At 37.1% G+C, this 27,357-nt stretch overlaps 1 protein-coding gene across 2 annotated transcripts in view; it reads left to right on the top strand.

Annotated features, from left to right (window-relative positions):
- NNT (nicotinamide nucleotide transhydrogenase) overlaps window positions 1–26,860 on the top strand; it is a 101,330-nt gene extending 74,470 nt beyond the window's left edge. For both annotated transcript variants that reach the window (XM_012507862.2, XM_012507860.2), the window contains exons 20-22: window positions 21,402–21,520; window positions 23,912–24,027; window positions 25,554–26,860. In XM_012507862.2, the coding sequence (XP_012363316.1) occupies window positions 21,402–21,520; window positions 23,912–24,027; window positions 25,554–25,703 (385 nt within the window). In that variant the 3' untranslated portion in view covers window positions 25,704–26,860. The remainder of the gene's footprint in view (window positions 1–21,401; window positions 21,521–23,911; window positions 24,028–25,553) is intronic.
- Window positions 26,861–27,357: the final 497 nt, after the last annotated feature.

The following is a 27,357-nucleotide window of genomic DNA, read 5'->3' on the forward strand; positions in this document are numbered from 1 at the left end:
TAATTGTATTAGTGTCAGCAGTTAATTGTATTAGTGTCAGCTGCACTTTATTTCTTCCTTCCTTTCTTTCCTATGCTTCCTTTCTTCTCTCACTCCTTCTCTACTCCTTCCTCCAATCTATAGTTTGTGTTTGTCAAATATATAGAATCAAAATACTATTTGGTGGGTGGGACCAGCATTTCTGTGATAAGATTTTCATGTTTATTGAGAACCTTAGATGAATTGAAGATAGAAGATGAGAAAAGTCATTGACTTTATTTTTAAATTTTTACATAAGAAGTCTACTTTTTAGTTACTTATTCCAATTTTTACATAGGATATTAAGCTGTCCTTTTTAAAGCCATCATTTTGCTACTGAGAACGTTTGTAGGCCTGCAAGTGAAAAGGATGTCTTAAACAACGTTTTATGATTTTCCTAAAAAGAAACTGTTTTCTCTATTTGGTCCACATGTGAAAAAGTCTAATATATTCGTAATGCCCTCTTTCACCACGTAAATGTTTAGGAGATGGGTGGCAATCATAATAGAGAAAGAAAAATGCCTTTCATGTCTTAGTTATCCTTAGGGAAGGGAAGGATTAATTTGACATACCTCTCTTGTTACCCATTGATCAGCCTCGGTTAACCAGACATCTTGGAAAATCAGTCCAGTGTTAAATAGGTGGATGTGGAGTGAAGAGCATAGTGACTGTAGTGTAGCTTGAAGGAAGGCAGCACCTTAAGGGAAATGTCAAAGGAAATAAGAGAGATGGGAAAAATGATCTGAAAGGAAAAAGGATAAGACAAATGAATTTTTTGTTTCTGATCTGATTAAAATTAGAATTTTATCTATGAGGACATGATATAAACTACTGTTGTAGGATGATTTCTGTGACATTGCTTGGAAAGAGTAATTATTTGATGACAGGTTTATGAGAAGTATTTAATTATATATATGAATAGTTTTTCAGTTCTACATTTTTTATGGAAGTAATTGTGTGAATAGGACCAATGGCCTTTCATGAGAGAGCTTTTCATTGCTTCACATAACTATTAACATACTTCAAATAATTTTATAAATTTGTTAATAATTTATTATGTAGGATCAGAATAAGTTTATTAATTCAGTCTAGTTTCTCTATTTGTAAATTAGTTATTTATAGTCATCTTTCTTTCATATTAAAGGTAAAATATATTAATATATTGTAGTTTTTTTTTACTATAGTATGTTGAATTCTCAACATGAACTTTGTAACAAATTATGTAAATCTTCCATTTGAATTAAGTGGAAGAGGACTATGTTTGCTAAAATTATGACAGTAGATCATCATATTTTTCTGTGTGAATTTTTTTTATTGAAAGAGATTTGTAGAAACTTTGTGATTTTGCTTTGTGCGTGTGTTGTCTTTTCACAGGAGAAATGCAAATTTTCTTTATGAAGTTAGGAATATGTATATACATAGATGCTAGCTTTTTTCCTTTTTTTTTTTAAGGGGCAAACGTCTGTTTGAACAAGAGATGGCTGCAGCAGTTACCTCGTATTTTAATGAAATAAATCTGTATTTACAGTTTGCAGTAATTTAGTCCTTTCATCACTCTATGGAGCTCCCACGGTGTTCATTGAGTACAGCTGCTGGGCCTCTGGAGTTAGTAGGTCTTTGTGCCTCAGGACCCCAGCATGCCTAGCATCCAGATGTGGTGACATATTCACACACATCCCCTGTGGAAATGTGCCAGTATGGACATATGATTGTCATCAATTAGTTACGCCCAAGTGGTGCCAAGAAAAATTGCATCTGTCATACAGTCTGTCTGGCTTCATGGCCCATGATTGATTTAGAGACACTACTGTTTTCCTTTACTTTGGCCATAGTCATAACATGCTCACGAGCTAAGATTATATAATGAAGCACATGATATTTCATGACAAGAACTCATTTTTGAATGTCATGAAAGTTCACTGGCTTAGACTTTCTTTAGTGGCCAAGATATCATTTGCTTCCCAGTAGCCCAGAATGCCTGTATAGCTTACCTAACTTCTGCTTGATGTCTAAAAGGATTTTATGACAACAATCTTACGACGTAAGAGCCACAGATAGTTTTTCCTTCCCAATTTTTGGATGATTATATGATAGGCTTTTCATTATAAGGCAGAGATAGTGTTCCCAATGAGTAATTAGGGAGGGGTAGAATATGCCTGTAATCCCAGCACTTTGGGAGGCCGAGGCGGGCGGATCACGAGGTCAGGAGATCGAGACCATCCTGGCTAACACAGTGAAACCCTGTCTCTACTAAAAATACAAAAAATTAGGCAGGCATGGTGGCAGGCGCCTGTAGTCCCAGCTACTCTGGAGGCTGAGGCAGGAGAATGGCGTGAACCCGGGAGGTGGAGCTCTCAGTGAGCCGAGATCGTGCCATTGCACTCTAGCCCGGGCGACAGAGCGAGGCTCCTTCTCAAAAAAAAGAAAGGGGTAGAAGTTTTTTATTATAATTACTGCTTGATTTCCTTTCTATAAATCATTGCTTGAATTATCACAGAAGTCATTTGAATTTATTAAACGCCTTGCAGCTTTTATTATTATTATTATTATTATTTTGTTTTTGAGATGGGGTTTCACTCTTGTCACCCAGGCTGGAGGGCAGTGGCTTGATTTCAGCTCACTGCAACCTCTGCCTCCCGGGTTCAAAGCGATTCTCCTGCCTCAGCCTGCCAAGTAGCTGGGGCTACAGGCGCATACCACCACACCTGGCTAATTTTTGTATTTTTGGTAGAGATGGGGTTTCCCCATGTTGGCCAGGCTGGTCTCGAACTCCTGACCTCAAGTGATCTGCCTGCCTCAGCCTCCCAAAGTGCTGGGATTACAGGCGTGAGCCACCGCACCTGGCCTCAACTTCTTTGATTGACTAACTGATGTTATGTATTGCTTTCATGTTAATGTTCTGCTATATCCTTCTACTAATAAATTACTGAGAAATTTATTGCTAGGCACCGAGCATACAAGGATGCATAAGTCCAGTTCTCAAAAGTTTATAGTTATAATGTGATAGTATGCTAAGGCAAGTAGAGTAGTAGTAAGAATGCAAGGAGTAGTTAGCTGTTCAGGAGATATTTTAAACTTTTTACAACCTGAAATATCTTGCACGTTTTAAAAAATAAATATTTTCATTTATTTTTTACATACTGTCTAAACACATCTAGCTGCCTGTGGTATTTGCAGTCTAATAATGTTTTACAGTCTTGTGTAATATGGCTATAAGTTTAAATACATATTATTTTTACTTAGAAATTGATTCTTTGAAGACACTTAAAAATATAAAATATTTTGTCCATCTAACTGTCCAACTGGATTTTTTTTTTTTTTTGTCAGAATCTTGCTCTGTCACCCAGCTTGGAGTGCAGTGGTGTGATCTTGGCTCACTGCAACCTCCACCTCCTAGGTTCAAGCAGTTCTCCCACCTCAGCCTCCCAAGTAGCTGGGATTACAGGTGTGTGCCACCACGCCTGACTAATTTTTGTATTTTTAGTGGAAATGGGATTTCATCATGTTGGCTAGGCTGGTCTCAAACTCCTGACCTCAGGTGATCTGCCCACCTTGGCTTCCCAGAGTGCTGGAATTACAGGCATGAGCCACCGCACTCAGGCAGGATTTTCCTGTTTTTCATGGATAAGTGTGATTCAGATAAACAAAGTTCAGCCTTCTTGGATTTGTTGTTTTTGGGTGGAGGAAGAGTCAAGGCTTCCAAATTGGTAAAGCAATAAAGTCATGTATTTCTGAGGAGAATAGAAACTAGGCCAGTTAAAATTATCTTGCATAGTATTTGAGTAATGAAATAGACATTATTTAGCAGTTTCATGTCAGCTTTGTAATACTTTTATAAAATAAAGATACCACTATTCATATCCATAACCATTCATTGAACAAATAATTATAATACATAGTACTCTTTCCTAGGCTACTGTTGTAGGTCCAGGGGATACCTCAGTGAAGACAACAGCTGAAAATTCCTGGTCTTATGGAATTTACGTTAGTTAATTAATTGATTAATTAATAGGCTTCAAGATAATCTGAATTGGAGATTATAAGCCCATTTGTCTCCCAATTTCAATGCTACTTGAAAAACCAGAGAACAGCTGTAGCATAGGTAGGTTATTGTTTCAGAGTTTCAAAGTTATAGCTGGCACTATTTGGCCTGAATTAGCCAGCGCTTTTGGTTTTCTCAAAGAATGAGGTGTATTTCTTTGCACTTTGCACTGGGGCTGCCTTCTCGAAAAACATGGTGGCAGGATAGTGGGTATGGGTTATTTGTGTAACTGGTCAAATGAGTGAAACTTTGATGGAAGAGAGGAAAACCAAAGAAAGTATGTGCATTCACTGACATCTATGTTCAACCTATTGTGTGGAGTTGCTAGTAATCTCCCAGATCAAAGGTGTCTGTCTGTTATGCTCCTAGAAAGTGGCCACCTTCATCCCAGATTGGCTTTATCTTGTCCACAGCATATTGGTATGGTGGAAAGAACAGAAGACTGTGTTAAAGCCTGTGCTTTAGGTGCTTTGTAAAGCCTCTTTTGGTCATACCACTCTAGGACGCATTCCTTATAAATCTTGTCACAGGCATTCCTGTGATCTGAGGAAAAAACTCTTACTGTTGACGAAATCATTGTCACTGATCATCAGGGTGATTTTTGGCTTCTGGTTTTAGTATTAGTTACAGGAAACTCTTTGAGCTGAGTTTTTACAATGAAGTTCATGTGAACAAATAAATAAGGATCTTGCTTATAAATAATTTTCATTTTATTGAGCTCATTAGCCATTGCATTCCAACAGCCATTTAATAGCATCATGAAAATTATTCAGACAGAAAGATGAAATTATGTATAATTTTAACTAAATCTCTATAATATGCCAGAATGTAATATTCAAGAGTTAGTTGCAAATTGAATTTTTTTTTCTGGTATCATTCTTCATAATCTTGTTGGCTATTTTAAAATCAAAACAGTGTCAGTAGTCATACAGTTTCTATTCTGGGCCTGGTAGTTGGATTTGGTTAAGCAATGGAAAAGCCAGATTTGGGCACAATCTATAATTACTCTCCTCAGGATGGAAAAGGTAGTTTTGGGACATGGTTTTATAGAGGACTGCGTTGATGTTTGTACCAGACCATCTGTGCTGATCCTTCTTAGGTGATGGCTCATCTCTTTGGGTGGCCTCAGTGTCACAGGCCACATGTACAGATGGAAAATGTGACTGTAGCCTGTCAAACATTTCCTGATTCACATTCATAAGACAAGGTCTATTATTCTGCATTAGAAAAATTGTTCCCCCGAGATGTTTTCATAAGCTCTCTTTCATAATTTTTTTTTTTTTTCTGAAGAAGGGAAGGCCATGGATGAACAACAGAATTCAGAAACAGAGTAGCAGTTCAGTCCTTATTTGCCTTCAAAAAAAGAAAAGTACAAAGTGTTCTCTAATTCTGGCTTTTGGAAAGTTCTAGGAAGTTAAATGAACACTTTTTTTTCACTATGAATTGTATGAGTGAATTCATCAGAACCGCTGCTTCTAAGAAGGATTTTGATGGTTTTAGAAAGCTAGGTGTTTATTCCTTTGCCTGGGAAGCCTCACCAGAGATGTTGACTCTACAACCCATCTCATTCATTAGTTTTTGTGGACAGCAGTTGCCTCATCAGGAGTTTTTTTTTTCACTTCCTTACCACGTTTCCCTTCGGATGGATAGACGAGCCCCACCCAGTTGGTCCAGGCCTTTTCACTACCAAGGATAATGTATCTAACAGGAACAATTACCCTGCTGACACCATGATTTGGAAATTTTTATTCAGAACTGATTCACTAAAATGATTGCTTTAAAAAAACCCTTTTCCTTGTACTTTTAATAAGTATGATTTATAACTGTCACCAGAAGTTCTGATCAGCATGTGATAAACCAAAGAAACTTGCCGTTTCAGTGAGTCTATCATATTTTTCACAGGTGAAATGCATAATTAAATGTAAAAAAAATACTGAATATAGTAATGAATCATTTGATTACCTCCAGAGACCCTCCTCAGAATGTAACACACTGCCACATACAAACAGAATTCCAAAGGTCCTTGAGCTATAGCCCATACTAGGGACTCTTTATTGTATCCACAGTGGAATTTCCAGCCTGTTTTTGGGACAGAACACTGTCCAAACATTTTTGGTATAATTTCTAAATGAAGAGTTCCTACCTTAAGAAGCAGTTGGATTGGAAGATCTTTAAGTTCTATGTAAACCATTAAGGTTTTATAGATTTATAAATATTTATAGTTTTAAAACAGGAGAAGTTAGTAGATGTTTAACAAATGAGCTTTCTTTTTATTTTCTGTTTATGTATTTTGCCTAATTTGTCAACCTCCTAGAAGGTTATCATAACATATTTAGAAAAATTGTGGGATGATAGTATTGGGAAGGCAGAATTTCAAAATGCTATCAATGTACATTGTCCTATATCCAGCTTGATTTTAAAATGTAAAACAGAGTAAAATAAGGGAAAGTAACTCTGAACATTTGGAGTATGGACATAAATTTTGCATAGTGACTCACAAAACATGTAAGCAAATAATTGAAGATTGTAAAGAGCTTCTTTTTTTAAAAAAAATCTGTTGATCCTTGTCACTATTTATAATAGCAAGAAGCTGCAAAATGGAAAAAGCACTCTAAATAGTTTAGAAAGGGGCTCAATTGTACTTACAGTTTCTTTGTGTAACTGTTGAATTGGGATGCTCGATTTAATTAAACATTCTTAATAGTTTATTGCTGAACTAGGTCTGGATATTTCCACAATACAAGAAGCAAAACATAGTTTATTTGAACAGTTGTGGTAGGATCCATGCGGTGAATGTTTTATATTCTTCAGTGGCCTCACATGCCCAAGAAAACTGCTGTTATGTACCCTGGTAGGACATATTGTCTCTGTGGTCTGTGATCATGGAAATTTCTGTTGTTGTGTCCCCTTTAAAACGTGGTATCTGAAATCTAATGTGAAGTTGTGAAAAACTCCAAAGAATGAGGTTTATGTCACCATATATTATAAAAGAGGCTTTTAAAAAATAGTACCTTTTGAATTGCTTCTTTTTCATATTTTACCGAGTATACTCAGTATTCGTGAATAGTTCTTGTATACACTCCTATTTGTTTTTATTCTTCCTTGGTTAATTTAAAAGGTTCTGAAGATCAGGTTGTTTCATTTGAGTAGATTATTCTACTTTTTTTGAACTGTGCCTGCGTCTATTCTTAATTGATGACTGAAGCCTGGGCTTTTTTATTATCTAATGTTCCATGAAAGGCTTTATTGTTTTCATATTTGAGAGAGGAAAATAGCAAATACTGTTGAAATTTTTTTTTTTGCTTCAAGATATTGAAGAGATTATCCTAACCTGATGACATCTGTTGTATCTATCAACCAAGGAAACAATACATTTTTGCCTAATCATATCTGTTAAATGGTTAAAAATGGCCTTTTAAATTTGACTCTATCAAAATAAATGTGTATTTGAATGTTAGTTTTGACCAAATTCCCAGGGAGCCCAACGTTTATAATTATTGGCCTCAATCTAGATTGACTATACAGTTTTTTAATATTTTTGATGTAGCTGCAAATACAAATAATTTCTGGCTTTTATTGGACTCTTGATTTTACTGACATTACAAGATAAAAATGAGAAAAGCAACCCAGTAAGTGTTGACATTAAATCAACATTTGTTTTAATGTGAAAATGTGTGCTTCTTTGTATTAAGTGATTATCAAAAATATGCATTTATTTGAAAAACACAGGTGAACATTTATATTATTATGCAAAAACGTATTTGAACAGGATAATTGTTATGTACATTTATTGAACACTTGTGTCTGCCAGGTGTTGGCCTAAAGCACTTTGTATGAATAGCTTTTTATACAAACTATGTCACTTAAATCCCTCAATAGTCCTCTGAGGAGATTTTATTATCAATCCCATGGTACACATGAAGGAATGGAGGTACACAGAAGTAAATTGTTCAAATTCTTTGAACCTGGCAGTGGCAATCTAGAACTCTTAACTGCTACTCTATACTGCTTTTCTAAATCCTTTCTCTAAAAAGAGACATAGTGTATAAATCAGTATACTTTATTGGGTACACGGTGTTGTTTAAAACCCCTTCTCTCCTTCTCTCTCTTGAATGGAGTCCTTGCAATAGAGTGGCAGGAACTGATAAATAAGACATGGTTTGTTCCTATTCTTAAGAAACTCTTAGGAGAGCACAGTCATGTCAACCAGTTATGTTATTGTATAGTAAGAAGTAGATGCATAAAGGAAGAATTCTGAAAACCCGCAAGATCTTTCTATGACCTCATTTTAGTTATTTTCCTCTGTAGAATCTTGTCATGGTCAGGGATAGCTCATTCTTTTTTAAGCATGTACATAATAAAAGATAATGTTCATAGTTGAAAGAGAAGAACTAAAAGGTTGGTAGGCTTTGCATGTTGAAATTCTGGTTATTCTTCATGTTGATGAGCTTTGGCCATCAGTTCTGGGATATTGCTCATCATGGCCAACCAGTGTCTGATATAATTAATTTTAATACATACTTTGGGGATTAGCCAGTTACATGTGCCAGAATTTTTTATAAACTCACATTGACTCATCAGCATGCATATATATCTCTACACATTTGACTGTATTCTGTTATTCTTCTCAAAACATTGGCATCTTGTAATAATCTTGCACGTGTTTTTCTCTGACTTTAGAGTCATAAAGTTTAGTGTAATAAATTACTGTGCAAGTAGATATAAAATGATCGGTCCTTTGGGATATTAGCATAACATGATGGTTATGTTGGTAATTATTTACCCTTTACAACTAGCTCAACAAAAACATTGTATTTTGCAGTCTGCAGCTAATCAAAGCATCAAAATGAGAACTAATATATTTAGAGGTCCTTAATTTCTAATTTGGTCCAAGATACCTCAGTTAAAGCCTCAAGATGGTAGCCAGATAGATTAATTTAAAGATGACAAAAGCAGTATTAAAAACAAAATTAAAATAAGCTGGAATCAAGGAGGGATATAAAATTGAAATCCAAAAGTAATCACAAAGTATATATTGGGTTATTTAGCTAAAATAGAAGTCCTAGTTCACTGAATTTCAGGACTGGAGAGCTTTGTGGTAGGCAGAATAGTGGTCTTTCAAAGTATCTACATCTGAATCCCCAAAACCTATGACTATGTTACCTTACATGGCAAAAGGGACTTTGTAGATTTGATGAAGGTGAGGATTTTGAGATGGGGAGATTTTCTTGGATCATTGGGTGGGCTCAGTGTAATCACTAGGGTCATTATAAGAGGGAGGCAGGAGGATCAGAGTTAGAGAAGGACATGTGACAGTGGAAGCAGAAGTTGGGTGATGTAGCCTCTCACCAAGGAAAGAGGGAAGACTGCAGAAGCTGGAAAAAGCATGGAATGGAGTTTGCCCTAGAATCTCCAGAAGGAATTAAAAAAATTTTTTTTTATTTTTTTATTTCAATAGGTTTTTGGGGAATAGGTGTTTGGTTGCATGGAAAAGTTCTTTAGTGGTGATTTCTGAGATTTTGGTGCACCCATCACCCCAGGAGTGTACACTGTACCCAATGTGTACTCTTTCATCCCTTGCCACCGCCACCCTTTCCTCTGAGTCCCTAAAGTTCAATGTATTGTTCTTATGCCTTTGTGCCCTGATAGCTTAACTCCCACTTATGAGTGAGAACATATAATTTTCCATTTGGTTTTCCATTCCTGAGTTACTTCACTTAGAATAATAGTCTCCAGTTCCATTCAGGTTGCTGTGAATGTCATTGTTTCATTCCTTTTTATGGCTGAGATACCACATTTTCTTTATCTACTTATTGATTGATGGGCATTTGGGCTGGTTCCATATTTTTGCAATCGAAAATTGTGCTGCTATAAACGTGTGTGCAAGTATCTTTTTTGTATAATGAATTCTTTTCCTCTGGGTAGATACCTAGTAGTGGGATTGCTGAATCAAATGGTAGATCTACTTTCAGTTCTTTAAAGAATCTCCACACTGTTTACCATAGTGTATTGTACTAGTTTACATTCCCACCAGCTGTGTGAAAATGTTTCCTTTTCACTACATCCACACCTTTATTATTTTTTGATTATGGTCATTCTTGCAGGATTGAGGTGGTATTGCATTGTGGTTTGGTTTTCATTTCCTTGATAATTAGTGATGTTGAGCATTTTTCCATATCCTAGTTGGCCATTTGTATATCTTATTTGAGAGTTGTCTATTCATGTCCTTAGGCCACTTTTAGATGGGATTGTTTGTTTTATTCTTGCTGATTTGCTTGAGTTCTTTGTAGATTCTGGACAGTAGTCTTTTGTCAGATGTATAGATTTTGAAGATTTTCTTCCACTCTGTGGGTTGTCCGTGAACTCTGTTGATTATTATTATTTTTGCTGTGCAGAAGCTTTTTAGCTTAATTAAGTCCCGTCTGTTTATCTTTCTTTTTTTCTCATGTATTATTATTATTATTATTATTTTTAATTATACTTATAGGTTTTAGGGTACATGTGCACAATGTACAGGTTTGTTACATATGTATCCATGTGCCATGTTGTTTTGCTGCACCCATTAACTCATCATTTAGCATTAGATATATCTCCTAATGCTGTCCCTCCCCCCTCCCCCCACCCCACAACAGTCCCCGGAGTGTGATGTTCCCCTTCCTGTGTCCATGAGTTCTCATTGTTCAATTCCCACCTATGAGTGAGAACATGCAGTGTTTGGTTTTTTGTTCTTGCGATAGTTTACTGAGAATGATGTTTTCCAGTTTCATCCATGTCGCTACAAAGGCCATGAACTCATCATTTTTTATGGCTGCATAGTATTCCATGGTGTATATGTGCCACATTTTCTTAATCCAATCTATCATTGTTGGACATTTGGGTTGGTTCCAAGTCTTTGCTATTGTGAATAGTGCTGCAGTAAACATACGTGTGCATGTGTCTTTATAGCAGCATGATTTATAGTCCTTTGGGTATATACCCAGTAATGGGATGGCTGGGTCAAATGGTATTTCTAGTTCGAGATCCCTGAGGAATCGCCACACTGACTTCCACAATGGTTGAACTAGTTTACAGTCCCACCAACAGTGTAAAAGTGTTCCTATTTCTCCATATCCTCTCTAGCACCTGTTGTTTCCTGACTTTTTAATGATGGCCATTCTAACTGGTGTGAGATGGTATCTCACTGTGGTTTTGATTTGCATTTCTCTGATGGCCAGTGATGATGAGTATTTTTTCATGTGTTTTTTGGCTGCATAAATGTCTTCTTTTGAGAAGTGTCTGTTCATGTCCTTCGCCCACTTTTTGATGGGGTTGTTTGTTTTTTTCTTGTAAATTTGTTTGAGTTCATTGTAGATTCTGGATATTAGCCCTTTGTCAGATGAGTAGATTGCAAAAATTTTCTCCCATTCTGTAGGTTGCCTGTTCACTCTGATGGTAGTTTCTTTTGCTGTGCAGAAGCTCTTTAGTTTAATTAGATCCCATTTGTCAATTTTGGCTTTTGTTGCCATTGCTTTTGGTGTTTTAGACATGAAGCCCTTGCCCACGCCTATGTCCTGAATGGTATTGCCTAGGTTTTCTTGTAGGATTTTAATGGTTTTAGGTCTAACATTTAAGTCTTTAATCCATCTTGAATTAATTTTTGTATAAGGTGTAAGGAAGGGATCCAGTTTCAGCTTTCTACATATGGCTAGCCAGTTTTCCCAGCACCATTTATTAAATAGGGAATAATTTCCCCATTTCTTGTTTTTGTCAGGTTTGTCAAAGATCAGATAGTTGTAGATATGCGGCATCATTTCTGAGGGCTGTGTTCGTTCCATTGATCTATTTCTCTGTTGTGGTACCAGTACCATGCTGTTTTGGTTACTGTAGCCTTGTAGTATAGTTTGAAGTCAGGTAGCGTGATGCCTCCAGCTTTGTTCTTTTGGCTTAGGATTGACTTGGCGATGTGGGCTCCTTTTTGGTTCCATATGAACTTTAAAGTAGTTTTTTCCAATTCTGTGAAGAAAGTCACTGGTAGCTTGATGGGGATGGCATTGAATCTATAAATTACCTTGGGCAGTATGGCCATTTTCACGATATTGATTCTTCCACCCCGTGAGCATGGAATGTTCTTCCATTTGTTTGTATCCTCTTTTATTTCATTGAGCAGTGGTTTGTAGTTCTCCTTGAAGAGGTCCTTCACGTCCCTTGTAAGTTGGATTCCTAGGTACTTTATTCTCTTTGAAGCAATTGTGAATGGGAGTTCACTCATGATTTGGCTCTCTGTTTGTCTGTGATTGGTGTACAAGAATGCTTGTGATTTTTGTACATTGATTTTGTATCCTGAGACTTTGCTGAAGTTGCTAATCAGCTTAAGGAGATTTTGGGCTGAGACAATAGGGTTTTCTAGATATACAATCATGTCACCTGCAAACAGGGACAATTTGACTTCCTCTTTTCCTAATTGAATACCCTTTATTTCCTTCTCCTGCCTGATTGCCCTGGTCAGAACTTCCAGCACTATGTTGAATAGGAGTGGTGAGAGAGGGCATCCCTGTCTTGTGGCAGTTTTCAAAGGGAATGCTTCCAGTTTTTGCCCATTCAGTATGATATTGGCTGTGGGTTTGTCATGGATAGCTCTTATTATTTTGAGATACCTCCCATCAATACCTAATTTATTGAGAGTTTTTAGCATGAAGGGTTGTTGAATTTTGTGAAAGGCCTTTTCTTCCTCTATTGAGATAATCATGTGGTTTTTGTCTTTGGTTCTGTTTATATGCTGGATTACATTTATTGATTTGCGCATGTTGAACCAGACTTGCATCCCAGGGATGAAGCCCACTTGATCATGGTGGATAAGCTTTCTGATGTGCTGCTGGATTTGGTTTGCCAGTATTTTATTGAGGATTTTTGCATCAATGTTCATCAAGGATATTGGTCTGAAATTCTCTTTTTTGGTTATGTCTCTGCCAGGCTTTGGTATCAGGACGATGCTGGCCTCATAAAATGTGTTAGGGAGGATTCCCTCTTTTTCTATCGATTGGAATAGTTTCAGAAGGAATGGTACCAGTTCCTCCTTGTACCTCTGGTAGAATTCAGCTGTGAATCCATCTGGTCCTGGACTCTTTTTGGTTGGTAAGCTATTGATTATTGCCACAATTTCAGAGCCTGTTATCGGTCTATTCAGAGATTCAACTTCTTCCTGGTTTAGTCTTGGGAGGGTGTATTTGTCGAGGAATGTATCCATTTCTTCTAGATTTTCTAGTTTATTTGTGTAGAGGTGTTTGTATTATTCTCTGATGGTAGATTGTATTTCTGTGGGATCGGTGGTGATATCCCCTTTTTCATTTTTTATTGCATCTATTTGATTCTTCTCTCTTTTCTTCTTTATTAGTCTTGCTAGCGGTCTATCAATTTTGTTGATCTTTTCAAAAAACCAGCTCCTAGATTCATTAATTTTTTGAAGGGTTTTTTGTGTCTCTATTTCCTTCAGTCCTGCTCTGATTTTCGTTATTTCTAGCCTTCTGCTTGCTTTTGAATGTGTTTGCTCTTGCTTTTCTAGTTCTTTTAATTGTGATGTTAGGGTGTCCATTTTGGATCTTTCCTGCTTTCTCTTGTGGGCATTTAGTGCTATAAATTTCCCTCTACACACTGCTTTGAATGTGTCCCAGAGATTCTGGTATGTTGTGTCTTTGTTCTCCTTGGTTTCAAAGAACATCTTTATTTCTGCCTTCATTTCATTATGTACCCAGTAGTCATTCAGGAGCAGGTTGTTCAGTTTCCATGTAGTTGAGCAGTTTTGAGTGAGTTTCTTAATCCTGAGTTCTAGTTTGATTGCACTGTGGTCTGAGAGGCAGTTTGTTATAATTTCTGTTCTTTTACATTTGCTGAGGAGAGCTTTACTTCCAACTATGTGGTCAATTTTGGAATAGGTGTGGTGTGGTGCTGAAAAAAAGGTATATTCTGTTGATTTGGAGTGGAGAGTTCTGTAGATGTCTATTAGGTCCACTTTGTGCAGAGCTGAGTTCAATTCCTGGATATCCTTTTTAACTTTCTGTCTCGTTGATCTGTCTAATGTTGACAGTGGGGTGTTAAAATCTCCCATTATTATTGTGTGGGAGTTTAAGTCCCTTTGTAGGTCACTGAGGACTTGCTTTATGAATCTGGGTGCTCCTGTGTTGGGTGCATATATATTTAGAATAGTTAGCTCTTCTTGTTGAATTGATCCCTTTACCATTATGTAATGGCCTTCTTTGTCTGTTTTGATCTTTGTTGGTTTAAAGTCTATTTTATCAGAGACTAGGATTGCAACCCCTGCCTTTTTTTGTTTTCCATTTGCTTGATGGATCTTCCTCCATCCCTTTATTTTGAGTCTATGTGTGTCTCTGCACGTGAGATGGGTTTCCTGAATACAGCACACTGATGGGTCTTGACTCCTTATCCAGTTTGCCAGTCTGTGTCTTTTAATTGGAACATTTAGCCCATTTACATTTGAAGTTAATAATGTTATGTGTGAATCTGATCCTGTCATTATGATGTTAGTTGCTTATTTTGCTCGTTAGTTGATGCAGTTTCTTCCTAGTGTCAATGGTCTTTACAATTTGGCATGTTTTTGCAGGGGCTGGTACCGGTTGTTCCTTTCCATGTTTAGTGCTTCCTTCAGGAGCTCTTTTAGGGCAGGCCTGGTGGTGACAAAATCACTCAGCGTTTGCTTGTCTGTGAAGTATTTTATTTCTCCTTCGCTTATGAAGCTTAGTTTGGCTGGATATGAAATTCTGGGTTGAAAATTCTTTTCTTTAAGAATGTTGAATATTGGCCCCCACTCTCTTCTGGCTTGTAGAGTTTCTGCCGAGAGATCAGCTGTTAGTCTGATGGGCTTCCCTTTGTGGGTAACCCGACCTTTCTCTCTGGCTGCCCTTAACATTTTTTCCTTCATTTCAACTTTGGTGAATCTGACAATTATGTGTCTTGGAGTTGCTCTTCTCGAGGAGTATCTTTGTGGCATTCTCTGTATTTCCTGAATCTGAATGTTGGCCTGCCTTGCTAGATTGGGGAAGTTCTCCTGGATAATATCTTGCAGAGTGTTTTCCAACTTGGTTCCATTCTCCGCATCATTTTCAGGTACACCAATCAGACGTAGGTTTGGTCTTTTCACATAGTCCCAAATTTCTTGGAGGCTTTGTTCATTGCTTTTTATTCTTTTTTCTCTAAACTTCTCTTCTCGCTTCATTTCATTCATTTCATCTTCCATCAGCGGTACCCTTTCTTCCAGTTGATCGCATTGGCTACTGAGGCTTCTGCAATCTTCGCGTAGTTCTCGATACTTGGCTTTCCGCTCCATCAGCAACTTTAAGCCCTTCTCTGCATTGGTTATTCTAGTTATCCATTCGTCTAATTTTTTTTCAAAGTTTTTGACTTCTTTGCTATTGTTTTGAATTTCTTCCCATAGCTCAGAGTAGTTTGATCATCTGAAGCCTTCTTCTCTCAACTCGTCAAAGTTATTCTCCGTCCAGCTTTGTTCCGTTGCTGGTGAGGAACTGCGTTCCTTTGGAGGAGGGGAGGTGCCCTGCTTTTTAGAGTTTCCAGTTTTTCTGCTCTGTTTTTTCCCCATCTTTGTGGTTTTATCTGCTTTTGGTCTTTGATGATGGTGATGTACAGATGGGTTTTTGGTGTGGATGTCCTTTCTGTTTGTTAGTTTTCCTTCTACCAGACAGAACCCTCAGCTGCAGGTCTGTTGGAGTTTGCTAGAGGTCCACTCCAGACCCTGTTTGGCTGGGTGTCAGCAGCGGTGGCTGCAGAACAGCGGATTTTTGTGAGACCACAAATTCAGCTGTCTGATAGTTCCTCTGGAAGTTTTGTCTCAGAGGAGTACCCGGCCGAGTGAGGTGTCAGTCTGTCCCTACTGGGGGGTGCCTCCCAGTTAGGCTGCCACTTTAGGAGGCAGTCTGTCCGTTCTCAGATCTCCAGCTGCGTGCTGGGAGAACCACTACTCTCTTCAAAGCTGTTAGTCAGACAGGGACATTTAAGTCTGCAGAGGTTCCTGCTGAATTTCTGTTTGTCTGTGCCGTGCCCCCAGAGGTGGAGCCTACAGAGGCAGGCAGGCCTCCTTGAGCTGTGGTGGGCTCCACCCAGTTCGAGCTTCCTGGCTGCTTTGTTTACCTAAGCAAGCCTGGGCAATGGCGGGCGCCCTTCCCCAGCCTCGCTGCCGCCTTGCAGTTTGATTTCAGACTGCTGTGCTAGCAATCAGCGAGACTCCGTGGACATAGGACCCTGCGAGCCAGGTGCGGGACACAATCTCCTAGTGTGCCGTTTTCCAAGCCCGTTGGAAAAGCACAGTATTAGGGTGGGACTGACCCGATTTTCCAGGTGCCATCTGTTACCCCTTTCTTTGACTAGGAAAGGGAACTCCCTGACCGTCACCTTGTGCTTCCCGAGTGAGGCAATGCCTCGCCCTGCTTCGGCTCGTGCACAGTGCACTGCACTGACTGTCCTGCACCCACTGTTTGGCACTCCCTAGTGAGATGAACCCAGTACCTCAAACGGAAATGCAGAAATCACCCGTCTTCTCTGTCGCTCAGGCTGGGAGCTGTAGACCGGAGCTGTTCCTATTCAGCCATCTTGGCTCCACCCCCCTCTCCTATCTTTGTTTTTGTTGCATTTGCCTTTGGGTTTTTGGTCATGAAATCTTCACCTAAGCCAATGTCTAGAAGGGTTTTTCTGATGTTATCTTATAGAATCTTTATGGTTTCGGGTCTTAGACTTAAGTCTTTGATCCATCTCGAGTTGATTTTTGTATAAGGCGAGAGATGAGGATTCAGTTTCATTATTTCGCGTGTGGCTTACAATTATCCCAGCACCATTTGTTGAACAGGGTGTCCTTTCCAGACAAAATCTCTGAATTGCCAGAAAAAGAATTCAGAAGCTCGATTATTAAGCTAATCAAGGAGGCACCAGAGAAAGGTGAAGTCCAAGTCAAAGAAATCAAAAACATGATGCAGGATATGAAAGGAAACATCTTTTGTGAAACAGAAAGCATAAATAAAAAGCAATCACAACCTCTGGAAATTAAGGACACAGACAGAGAAATTTAAAATGCATTGAGTGTTTCAGCAATAGAATTGAACAAACAGAAGAAAGAACTTCAGAGATCAAAGATAAGCCTTTTGAATTAACCCAATCCACCAAAGACAAAGGAAAAAAGCATTAAAAAAAAAATGAACAAAACCTCCAAGAAGTTTGGGACTATATTAAACATCTAAAACTAAGAATAATTGGTGTTCCTGAGGAAGAAGAGAAATCTAGAAATTTGGAAAACATATTTGAGGGAATAATTGAGGAAAACCCCCCTGGCCTTGCTAGAGATTGACACATCCGAATGACACCTAGAGAAACTCAAAGAACACCTGGAGAATTCATCAGGAAACAATCCAGAAGGAATTAAGGCTTCTCGATATCCTGATTTTTTTTTTTTTTTTGTCCAGGGAAACTGATTTTGGACTTCTGACCTTTAGCCCTTATGTGATAACAAATTTGTGTTGTTTGAAGGCACTGAATTTGTGGTAGTTTGTTACAGCAGCAATATGAAACTAACACAGACTTTAAATGTCATGTAGAACAGCTATTCTTAGTCTTAAGTTCTCATCAGTCAGGTTTTGGGAAGAGCAGTGGGCCTGGTGGGCCTGGGGGAAGGAGGAGACACTTATTGGTGATCTGGATTGAGAAATTAGGAAACATTTTTGGTGTCCAGTATTACTTTTAATACCTCAAAAGAGCACACATGATTAATTTGAGAGGCAGTTAGTACTGTAGGATTGAGCTAGGGCAACATCATGTAGTTAGTCGGGAAATCCTAGGCTCCCTCTAAGCTGCTTCTTGCTCTTACTAGAGGTTAAGACCATTGGTTGAAATCCCTCCCCCACCTTCCATAAATAAAAGGCTGTCCCAGCTTCCATGATGGTCTTGATCATGCCCACTGCCAACTGTCCTTTGAGTTATATGTAAAATACTCTTGGATTCATTTTGGATTGAACTGGGGGTTATGCATGAGGGCAGATTAATGAGCCTCTCTCCCTCTGACCCACAAAAAAGAAGCCTGAAATTTCCCTAGATAAGGCATTTGTTTTAAATTGTTAACAAAAAGCTGAATGCCTTTAACAGCACCCATGTCAGCTCTTGAATGGTTTGCTACTCAGAAATTTCTTCTGTGAGATATTCTAAATCATCTCGCTCAAGTTCAAAGTTCTGCACACCTCTAGGGCAGGAGTAAAATGCCGTCATTCTTTTTGCTAAAACATAACAAGAGTCATCTTTACCCCAGTTCTCAACAAATTCCTCATCTCCATCTGAGACCACCTCAGCCTGGATTTCATTGTCCATAACATTATCAGCATTTTGATCAAAGCCGTTCAACAAGTCTCTAGGGAGTTCTGAACTTTCCCACATTTTCCTATCTTCTGAGCCCTCTAAACTGTTCCAGCTTCTGCCTGTTATCCAGTTCCAAAGTTGCTTCCACATTTTTGAGTATCTTTTCAGCAGCACCTTACTCCCAGTACCAATTTACTATATTAGTCCATTTTTGTGCTGCTGATAAAGACATACCTGAGACTGGGCAATTTATAAAAGAAGGAGGTTTAATGGACTTACAGTTCCACAAGGCTGGGGTGGTCTCACATTCATGGCGGAAGGCAAGGAGGAGCAAGTCACATCTTATGTGGATGGTGATGGTGGAAGGCAAGGAGGAGCAAGTCACATCTTATGTGGATGGTGGCAGGCAAAAGAGAGCTTGTGCAGGGAAACTCCTTCTTATAAAGTCATCAGATCTTGTGAAACTTATTCACTATCACGAGACCAGCATGGGAAAAGAGCTGCCCCCATGATTCAGTTATCTTCCACCAGGTCCCTTCCAAAACATGTGGGAATCAAGATGAGATTTGAGTGGGGACACAGCCAAACCATATTACTAGGATAGCTGACAGGAATCTGCAAATGAAAGAGGTTGTAGATTCATTATGGTTCCAGATGGCACAACTACAGACCTTGGAAAACAATGAGATGGAGTTTCTCTTCGGGTTTTTTATATATATATATATTTATATATATATTTATATATATATATTTATATATATATATTTATATATATATTTATATATATATTTATTTATATATATTTTTATATATATTTATTTATATATATTTATATATATATATTTATATATATACACACACACACACATATATACATGTATACATGTGTATATATATGTGTATATATATAGTGTGTATATATGTGTATATATATATAGTGTGTATATATGTGTATATATAGTGTATATATATACACACACACATGTACATACATACACACACATAATTTATCTTTGGCTTAATATGGATGATATATATTATATAATATATAATCTTATATTAAGACTGAATATATTAATATGTGAAAATATATATATTGCAAATCCTCAAATAATGTCATTTTGTTCAGTATCATTTTGTTACCACTTTGGTGAGAAAAAAAAATCAATTCCCAGCTGGGTCCGTTGTCTCTGTGGGGTCTGCACATTCTCATCATGCCTGCGTGGGTTTTCTCTGGATTCTCTGCTTTCCTCTCATATCTCAAAGATGTTCATGTTAGGTGAATTGATGTGTCTACGTGGTCCCAGTCTGAGTGAGTGTGGGTGTCTGGGAGTGCGCCCTGCAATGAGATGGTGTCCTGTCCAGATCTGGTACTTGCCTTGGGTAAATAATTATCTTATTTGATTTTATTAATCTTTCCTAACTGCATGTATAGCTCACATTTATTTCAATGTTTAATATTAGAAGTGTTTTGATCTTTGTTTAGAAGTTTGGTGATATTTCTGTGGCCAGAAATGTGCTGTAGGAACTTAACTCTTGTTTATATCAATTAGCCTAGAGTAAAATTGGTTTCCTTATGTCTTGTTTCACTTAAAGTTGCACTTTCTAAAAAGTTACACTTTCTAAGAACTTATGGATGATGAGTGAGGACTTACTGTATATGAATGAATATATTACTATATGAATATATATGCATACATACACATATATACACATACTTGCACACATATGCACACACACACACACACATATATATATGTGTGTGTGTAGTCTAGTAATGGATTAGACCTTAGAAGGATCATTGAAGGTATTTAGGCTGAGGTTGGATGGATCTCTTCCAAGAGATAGTATAAACTGCATTTCTTTTTGGATTCATTCATTCATTCATTCATTCATTCACTTCTTATGGAGCCCTTTCTATGTGCCACACACTATTCTTAGTGCTGTGGAGACAGATAAATACTGGGCAAGAGATTGGATTAAAAAACTTTAAAGACCTCATTATATCTGTGGTCAAAAGAAGTTGCTTTATGCTTTGGGGTCCTTTACCTTAAGTGTAGAGCTCTGCTTGTGTATTACCCAGTCTGTGTTTTAGATGCTCCTGTGTGTTCCCATCACATGTCTTCTGTGATGTGGAGTAGTACTTTATATCATTCTCTGAGTGGCTGTAGGTTTTAACATCATGTGTATGACAACATTTTATCTCCCTACCTTTTTTTTTTTTTTTTTTTTGAGACAAAGTCTTGCTCTCTCACCCAGGCTGGACTGCAGTGGCACAATCTTAGCTCACTGCAATCTCCTCCTCCTGGGTACAAGCGCTTTTCCTGCCTCAGCCACCTGAGTAGCTGGGATTACAGGCACCCACCATCACACCCGGCTAATTTTTGTATTTTTAGTAGAGATACAGTTTCGCTATGTTGGCTAGGCTGGTCTTGAACTTCTCACCTCAAGTGATCTGCCCGTCTTGGCCTTCCAAATTGCTGGGATTACAGGCATTAGCCACCATGCCCAGCCATCTCCCTACCTTTGAACAAAGTGGTTAAAGTTGAATGTAAAGTCAGCTTTTGATAGAATAATGTTGATTTTTCATGGGAAACATTTAATTCCAGGCTAGATGAATAGGTTTTTAAAGTTTCAATATTTATCAGAAAGTATGAGAGAACACGGTGCTTTTTAAATGTAAGGTGATATTATTTATTAACATTATTGGAAGTTCACTGCACTGAAAACATATATGGAAGAGTCTGGTTCCAAAGTTAAGCTTTTATTTTTCTGAGGGAAGTTATAGTTTCTGCACACCAAGATACTGAATCTTCAACTTCAATATTTGTAAATTGACTATATATCTGGACTACTTCTGTTTCATTCTGTAGAGATTAGATAGTACCAGAAAAAAGCAGAGGTGCCAAGAACAAAGTGTGCAGATTTGGAGGTGATATTGGGGTCTCTGTACATTATGTCCTGTCAAGTAAGGCCAGCTCTTCATTTGTTTCATGTATAGGTTTGGAATTCACCCAGTTGCAGGCCGAATGCCTGGTCAGCTTAATGTGCTGCTGGCTGAGGCTGGGGTGCCATATGACATTGTGTTGGAAATGGATGAGATCAACCATGATTTTCCAGGTAAGTGATGGGGGCAATGGTGAAGTTGAAATATTCTTACTATGAATAAAGCAGTGCAGGTTTGGGATATAAATTGTAGATTCAGTGAAGACTGACTAGTCAGATGAAAAAGAACTTGTACATGGTAGATAATAAGCTGAAATTAAATAAGTGAAATATAGTATTGAATAAGGTACAAAAGATTCGTAAACAGCACAGGTAAATTTTTCTCCTCTGTGAAGAACTGAAGGATGGTGAAAACCTTGGTGTGTAGTATAGAAATGTTGAAGACTGGGGATCTGGGCAGACCTGGCTTTTGAATCTAGATCCTGATTCTCAGTAGCTTGTTACCCAACCTCAGGCTCTTCATTTGAGTGCTTCTATTGATAATTTAGTGTCTGATTCTTGCCAGTCTCTGAGATTTTACTGGTTTCCAATTGTACTAACATATGACTGGTGAAGTAGTTTTCTCTTTCTGTTCTTTTTAAAAAGTACTAGAATTTCCCTAGATAAGGTGCTGTACGTTGTAGCTGTCACAGGGTAGATGTTGGATGGTAATGACATTTGGCCCAAGCCTATGCTTGTTAAAATTAAACCACTTCCCTCTGGCAAATATCCACTGTAAACTTAAAAAATGCTGTTTATTAGAAAAAGTATTGAAATTGTGTGTATGTCTAGATTCACATGGCATTTTTTTGGCAACAGTCTAAGGTAGTTTATATTGCAGTTCTTAAAGAGAAAACTTAGGCCATTTTAATTTTATGTCCCTTTTCAGATTCCACTGTTGTTAAATTATGTGTGACACCAGCCAGTTCCAGGGATTATGGACATGGCTTTAATGCAGATTTTGAGACCATTGTCTATTAGACATCAGATTGCATCTTAAGGGGTCATCTTATTTTATTTTTATGTATTTTTTTAACTTTTATTGTAGATTCAGGGGTACATGTGCAGGTTTGTTACCTGGTTATATTGTGGGATGCTGAGGGTTGGAGGTAGTGAGTGTAGTACCCCACAGTTTTTCAACCCTTGCCCATGTCCCTCCCTCCCCATTCTGGTAGTATCCAGGTTCTATTGTTGCCATATTTATGTCCCTGAGTACCCAGTGTTTAGCTCCCACATATAAGTGAGAATGTGCAGTATTTGGTTTTCTTTTCATGTGTTAATTTGCTTAGGATAATGGCCTCCAGCTGTTTCCATGTTGCTCGAAAGGACATGATTTCCATCTTTTTTTATGGCTGTATAGTATTCCATGGCACATATGTACCACATTTTTTTTTTTTATCCAGTGCATCGTTGATGGACACCTAGGTTGATTCCATGTCTCTGCTATTGTGAATAGTGCTGTGATGAACATGCTAGTGAATGTGTCTTTTGGTAGAAAGATTTGTTTTCTTTTGGATATGTATGCAGTAGTGGGATTGCTGGGTCAAGTAGGAGTTCTAAGTTCTTTGAGAAATCTCCAAATTGCTTTCCACACTGGCTGAACTAATTTATATTTCCACAAACAGCATGTAAATGTTCCATTTTCTCCACAGCCTTGCCAGCGTCTGTTATTTTTTTGACTTTTTACTAATAGCCATTCTGACTGGTGTGAGAGAGTAATTTCACTGTAGTTTTGCTTTGCATTTCTCTTACGTTTAGTGATGTTGAACATTTCTTCATGTTTGTTGACCACTTGTATGTGTTATTTTGAGAAATGTCTGTTCATGTCTTTTGCCCATTTTTTAAATTTTTTAAAAATTTATTTTATTTTATTTGCTTGTTGAGTTGTTTAAGTTCCTCATAGATTCCGGATATTAGACCTCTGTCCAATGCATGCATAATTTGTGAATATTTTCTCTCATTCTGTAGCTTGTCTGTTTACTCTCTTGTTAGTTTCTTTTGCTAGGCAGAAGCTCTTTAATTAGGTTGCATTTGTCAATTATTGCATTGTTGCATTTGCTTCTGAGGACTTCGTCATAACTTTTTCCCAAGGCTGATGTCCAGAATGGCGTTTCCTAGGTTTTCTTCTTGGATTCTTATAGTTTGAGGTTTAAGTGGTCATTTTAAAGGTTGAAAGTGGAATGCAAATTTCATAAAATCGTGTGACCCTATAGCAAGATCATTTTGAGATCATAAAAGTTATAAAGTCAGATTCGGTAGATTTATTGAGAGTGGGGAAGCATAGTAATGCAGGCTGTAGTCAAGATAGTCAAGTTCAAATGCAAGACCTACTGCTTTTTAGCTGTGTGACATTGGCCGAGTTGCTTAACCTCTCTGATAAAGTTCTTTGTAAAGTGCTTGGCACAAGTGCGAATCCTATATTTTTGTTATTGTTATTATAAAGTAAAGATCACTATAATTTGTCTGGAAATATGTAAAAGTGACTATTTGAGTTTTATATTCTTTCTTTTTTGTTTTATTATATAGATACTGATTTGGTCCTTGTAATTGGAGCTAATGACACTGTTAATTCAGCAGCTCAGGAAGATCCCAACTCTATTATTGCAGGCATGCCAGTCCTTGAGGTCTGGAAATCAAAGCAGGTAAAGTTTCAGACTTGTATTTCATTCTGATAATCAAAGGTCACTTAAAATATACACACAGAACTTTCTTTGATCATTTGATAAGAAATGATGATGCCTTCTAGGAGGCCAGGAGTAAGAGTATGTTTAGGGCCCAGTTTCCTATATCCAGCTTCTGTCTGTTCTCCGGCCACCAGAGAACCTGAGTGAATGCCCTAATCACAAGTAGAACCAGATGAGATTATGTGGGTGGATTAACAAAATCTGTAACCACAGCTGAAAAAAGAGCTGTGAGCTTTTGTAATGAGTCTGGCTAAATTCCAGATCAAGTCCTGTGAAGCAGATGGCTTCCCTCTGGGACAGTGAGTAAGTATCAATCGCCTTCATATGCCAAGATGAGCATATTTTTTTCAGTTAACTTTTTGAAAGGGAATTTATAAGTTGTTATAGAGTGTCTAACAGAAAGGTGATTTAGAAATCCAAACAATAATGTGGCATAATGAAGCAAGCTTCGCTCATGCATATTACTCCTGAAAAAGCTAATTGCTAGATTTTAGATATCTCAAAGGCTTGTAAATTTTCCTCTGCCTCAGCAGCAGGCACATTTTACCACTACTGAGTCACCTCTGCATTTAAAAAATCATAACATAATGTACATTTCCATTTAATTTCGTTTCTTTTTATTGTAAATATGGGAGTTTAAAACTTAGTATTTGTGATGAGTGAGTAGACATAAAATATATTTGTTTATGTGTGTATGAAAAATTGTATCAGTAGTCAATATTTGAGAATTTGCAGAGTGCATTACTATACTAATGCTATAAGAAGAATACATTTGCACTGCTTCTATTTTTTAATAGATTACATGTCCTAGTAGACCATAGAAAGGCTTTTCATTTCATTAAGAAATGACTTGATATTCAGCAGGACAGCAACATCCATAACACGTCATTATAAATGTCTATAGCATATCAATATTATAGATTGACTTACCTCTTCCATTTTGATTTACAGGAACATTCTGTTAGTTATAGCTCTGTTATTGTGAGAAGCTTGATTGCTCTTTGGGCTTTTGTTCTAGAACTTTCTGATATACTTTAAAGTCATAGAAAAGAATAACATTGTTTTCCCATTCAACCTCATCTATTTTAGAATTTGTAATGGAAACTTATGCACTAAACTTGTTTTCTTTAGCACATTCATAGAAAGATGCTTATTTTACTGACTAGAAAATGGTATACATGGTCTTTATATATAGAGAAAAAGCACTAAGAAGAAAATAATTGTAATCTTATCACTCAGAGATAAATTATTAACATGACTTTTTATCTAATGGATATAACAATAAGGGCACACCTAAGTATTAAAGTTAATACAATGTAAACATACATTAAAAATATTTCTTGTGTATTTTTAAAGTCCCTGAACTAAAGAATTAGTAGTGGTACATGCCTTGTTCAAAGGTAGTGAAGAGCAATGTTTGTTTGCTTAACATGTCCTAGGTTGGTCTGTTAAATACACTCTCTCATTTAATCTCTGGTTCTCAGGTGATTGTTATGAAGAGGTCTTTGGGTGTTGGCTATGCTGCAGTGGACAATCCAATCTTCTACAAACCTAACACGGCCATGCTTCTAGGTGATGCCAAGAAAACATGTGACGCGCTCCAGGCGAAAGTTAGAGAATCCTATCAGAAGTAAATATTAAGGATCAAGCTGTTGGCTAATAAAGCCACCTCTGCAGTTGTGGGAACAGGCAAATAAAGTATCAGTATACATGGTGATGTACATCTGTAGCAAAGCTCTTGGAAGAAAATGAAGACTGAAGAAAGCAAAGCAAAAACTGTATAGAGAGATTTTTCAAAAGCAGTAATCCCTCAATTTTAAAAAAGGATTGAAAATTCTAAATGTCTTTCTGTGCATATTTTTTGTGTTAGGGATCAAAAGTATTTTATAAAAGGAGAAAGAACAGCCTCATTTTAGATGTAGTCCTGCTGGATTTTTTATGCCTCCTCAGTAACCAGAAATGTTTTAAGAAACTAAGTGTTTAGGATTTCAGGACTTACATTATACATGGCTCTGAAATATCTGACACAATGTAAACATTGCAGGCATCTGCATTTTATGTTTTTTTTTCAACAAATATGACTAATTTGAAACTTTTACGAACTTCTGAGCTGTCCCCTTGCAATTTAACCACAGTTTGAATTAACCATATCAAATCAGTTTTAATTTTTTAAATTGTACTTCAGAGTCTATATTTCAAGGGCATATTTTCTCACTACTATTTTAATACATTAAAGGACTAAATAATCTTTCAGAGATGCTGGAAACAAATCATTTGCTTTATATGTTTCATTAGAATACCAGTGAAACATACAACTTGAAAATTAGTAATAGTATTTTTGAAGATCCCATTTCTAATTGGAGATCTCTTTAATTTCAATCAACTTATAATGTGTAGTACTGTATTAAGTGCACTTGAGTGGAATTCAACATTTGACTAATAAAATGAGTTCATCATGTTTGCAAGTGATGTAGCAATTATCTCTGGTAACAAAAGAGTGAAATCAAATATTTCTGCCTGTTACAAATATCAAGGAAGACCCGCTACTATGAAATAGATGACATTAATCTGTCTTCGCTGTTTATAATAGGGATGGATTTTTTTTGAAATCAATGTGTGTTTTGAGGTCTTATGTAATTGATGACATTTGAGAGAAATGGTGGCTTTTTTTAGCTACCTCTTTGTTCATTTAAGCACCAGTAAAGATCATGTCTTTTTATAGAAGTGTAGATTTTCTTTGTGACTTTGCTATTGTGCCTAAAGCTCTAAATATAGGTGAATGTGTGATGAATACTCAGATTATTTGTCTCTCTATATAGTTAGTTTGGTACTAAGTTTCTCAAAAAATTATTAACACCTGAAAGGCAATCTCTAAACCAGAAAAAGAAGTAGTACAAATTTTGTTACTGTAATGCTCGTGTTTAGTGAGTTTAAAACACACAGTATCTTTTGGTTTTATAATCAGTTTCTATTTTGCTGTGCCTGAGATTAAGATCTGTGTGTGTGTGTGTGTGTGTGTGTGTGTGTGTGTGTGTGGTAAAGCCGAAAAGACTTTTTTTAAAGTTTTAAGTGATAAATGCAATTTGTTAATTGATCTTAGGTCACTAGTAAACTCAGGGCTGAATTATATCATGAATATTCTATTAGAAGAAAGTAAACACCATCTTTATTCGTGCCCTTTTCCTTCTCTCAAAGTAGTGTAGCTATATCTAGAAAGAAGCAATTTTGATTTCTTGAAAAGGTAGTTCCTGTACTCAGTTTAAACTAAAAATAATCATACTTGGATTT

This window comes from Nomascus leucogenys, chromosome 6 (genome assembly GCF_006542625.1).
Source record: "Nomascus leucogenys isolate Asia chromosome 6, Asia_NLE_v1, whole genome shotgun sequence".
NCBI classification, from domain to species: Eukaryota; Metazoa; Chordata; class Mammalia; order Primates; family Hylobatidae; genus Nomascus; species Nomascus leucogenys.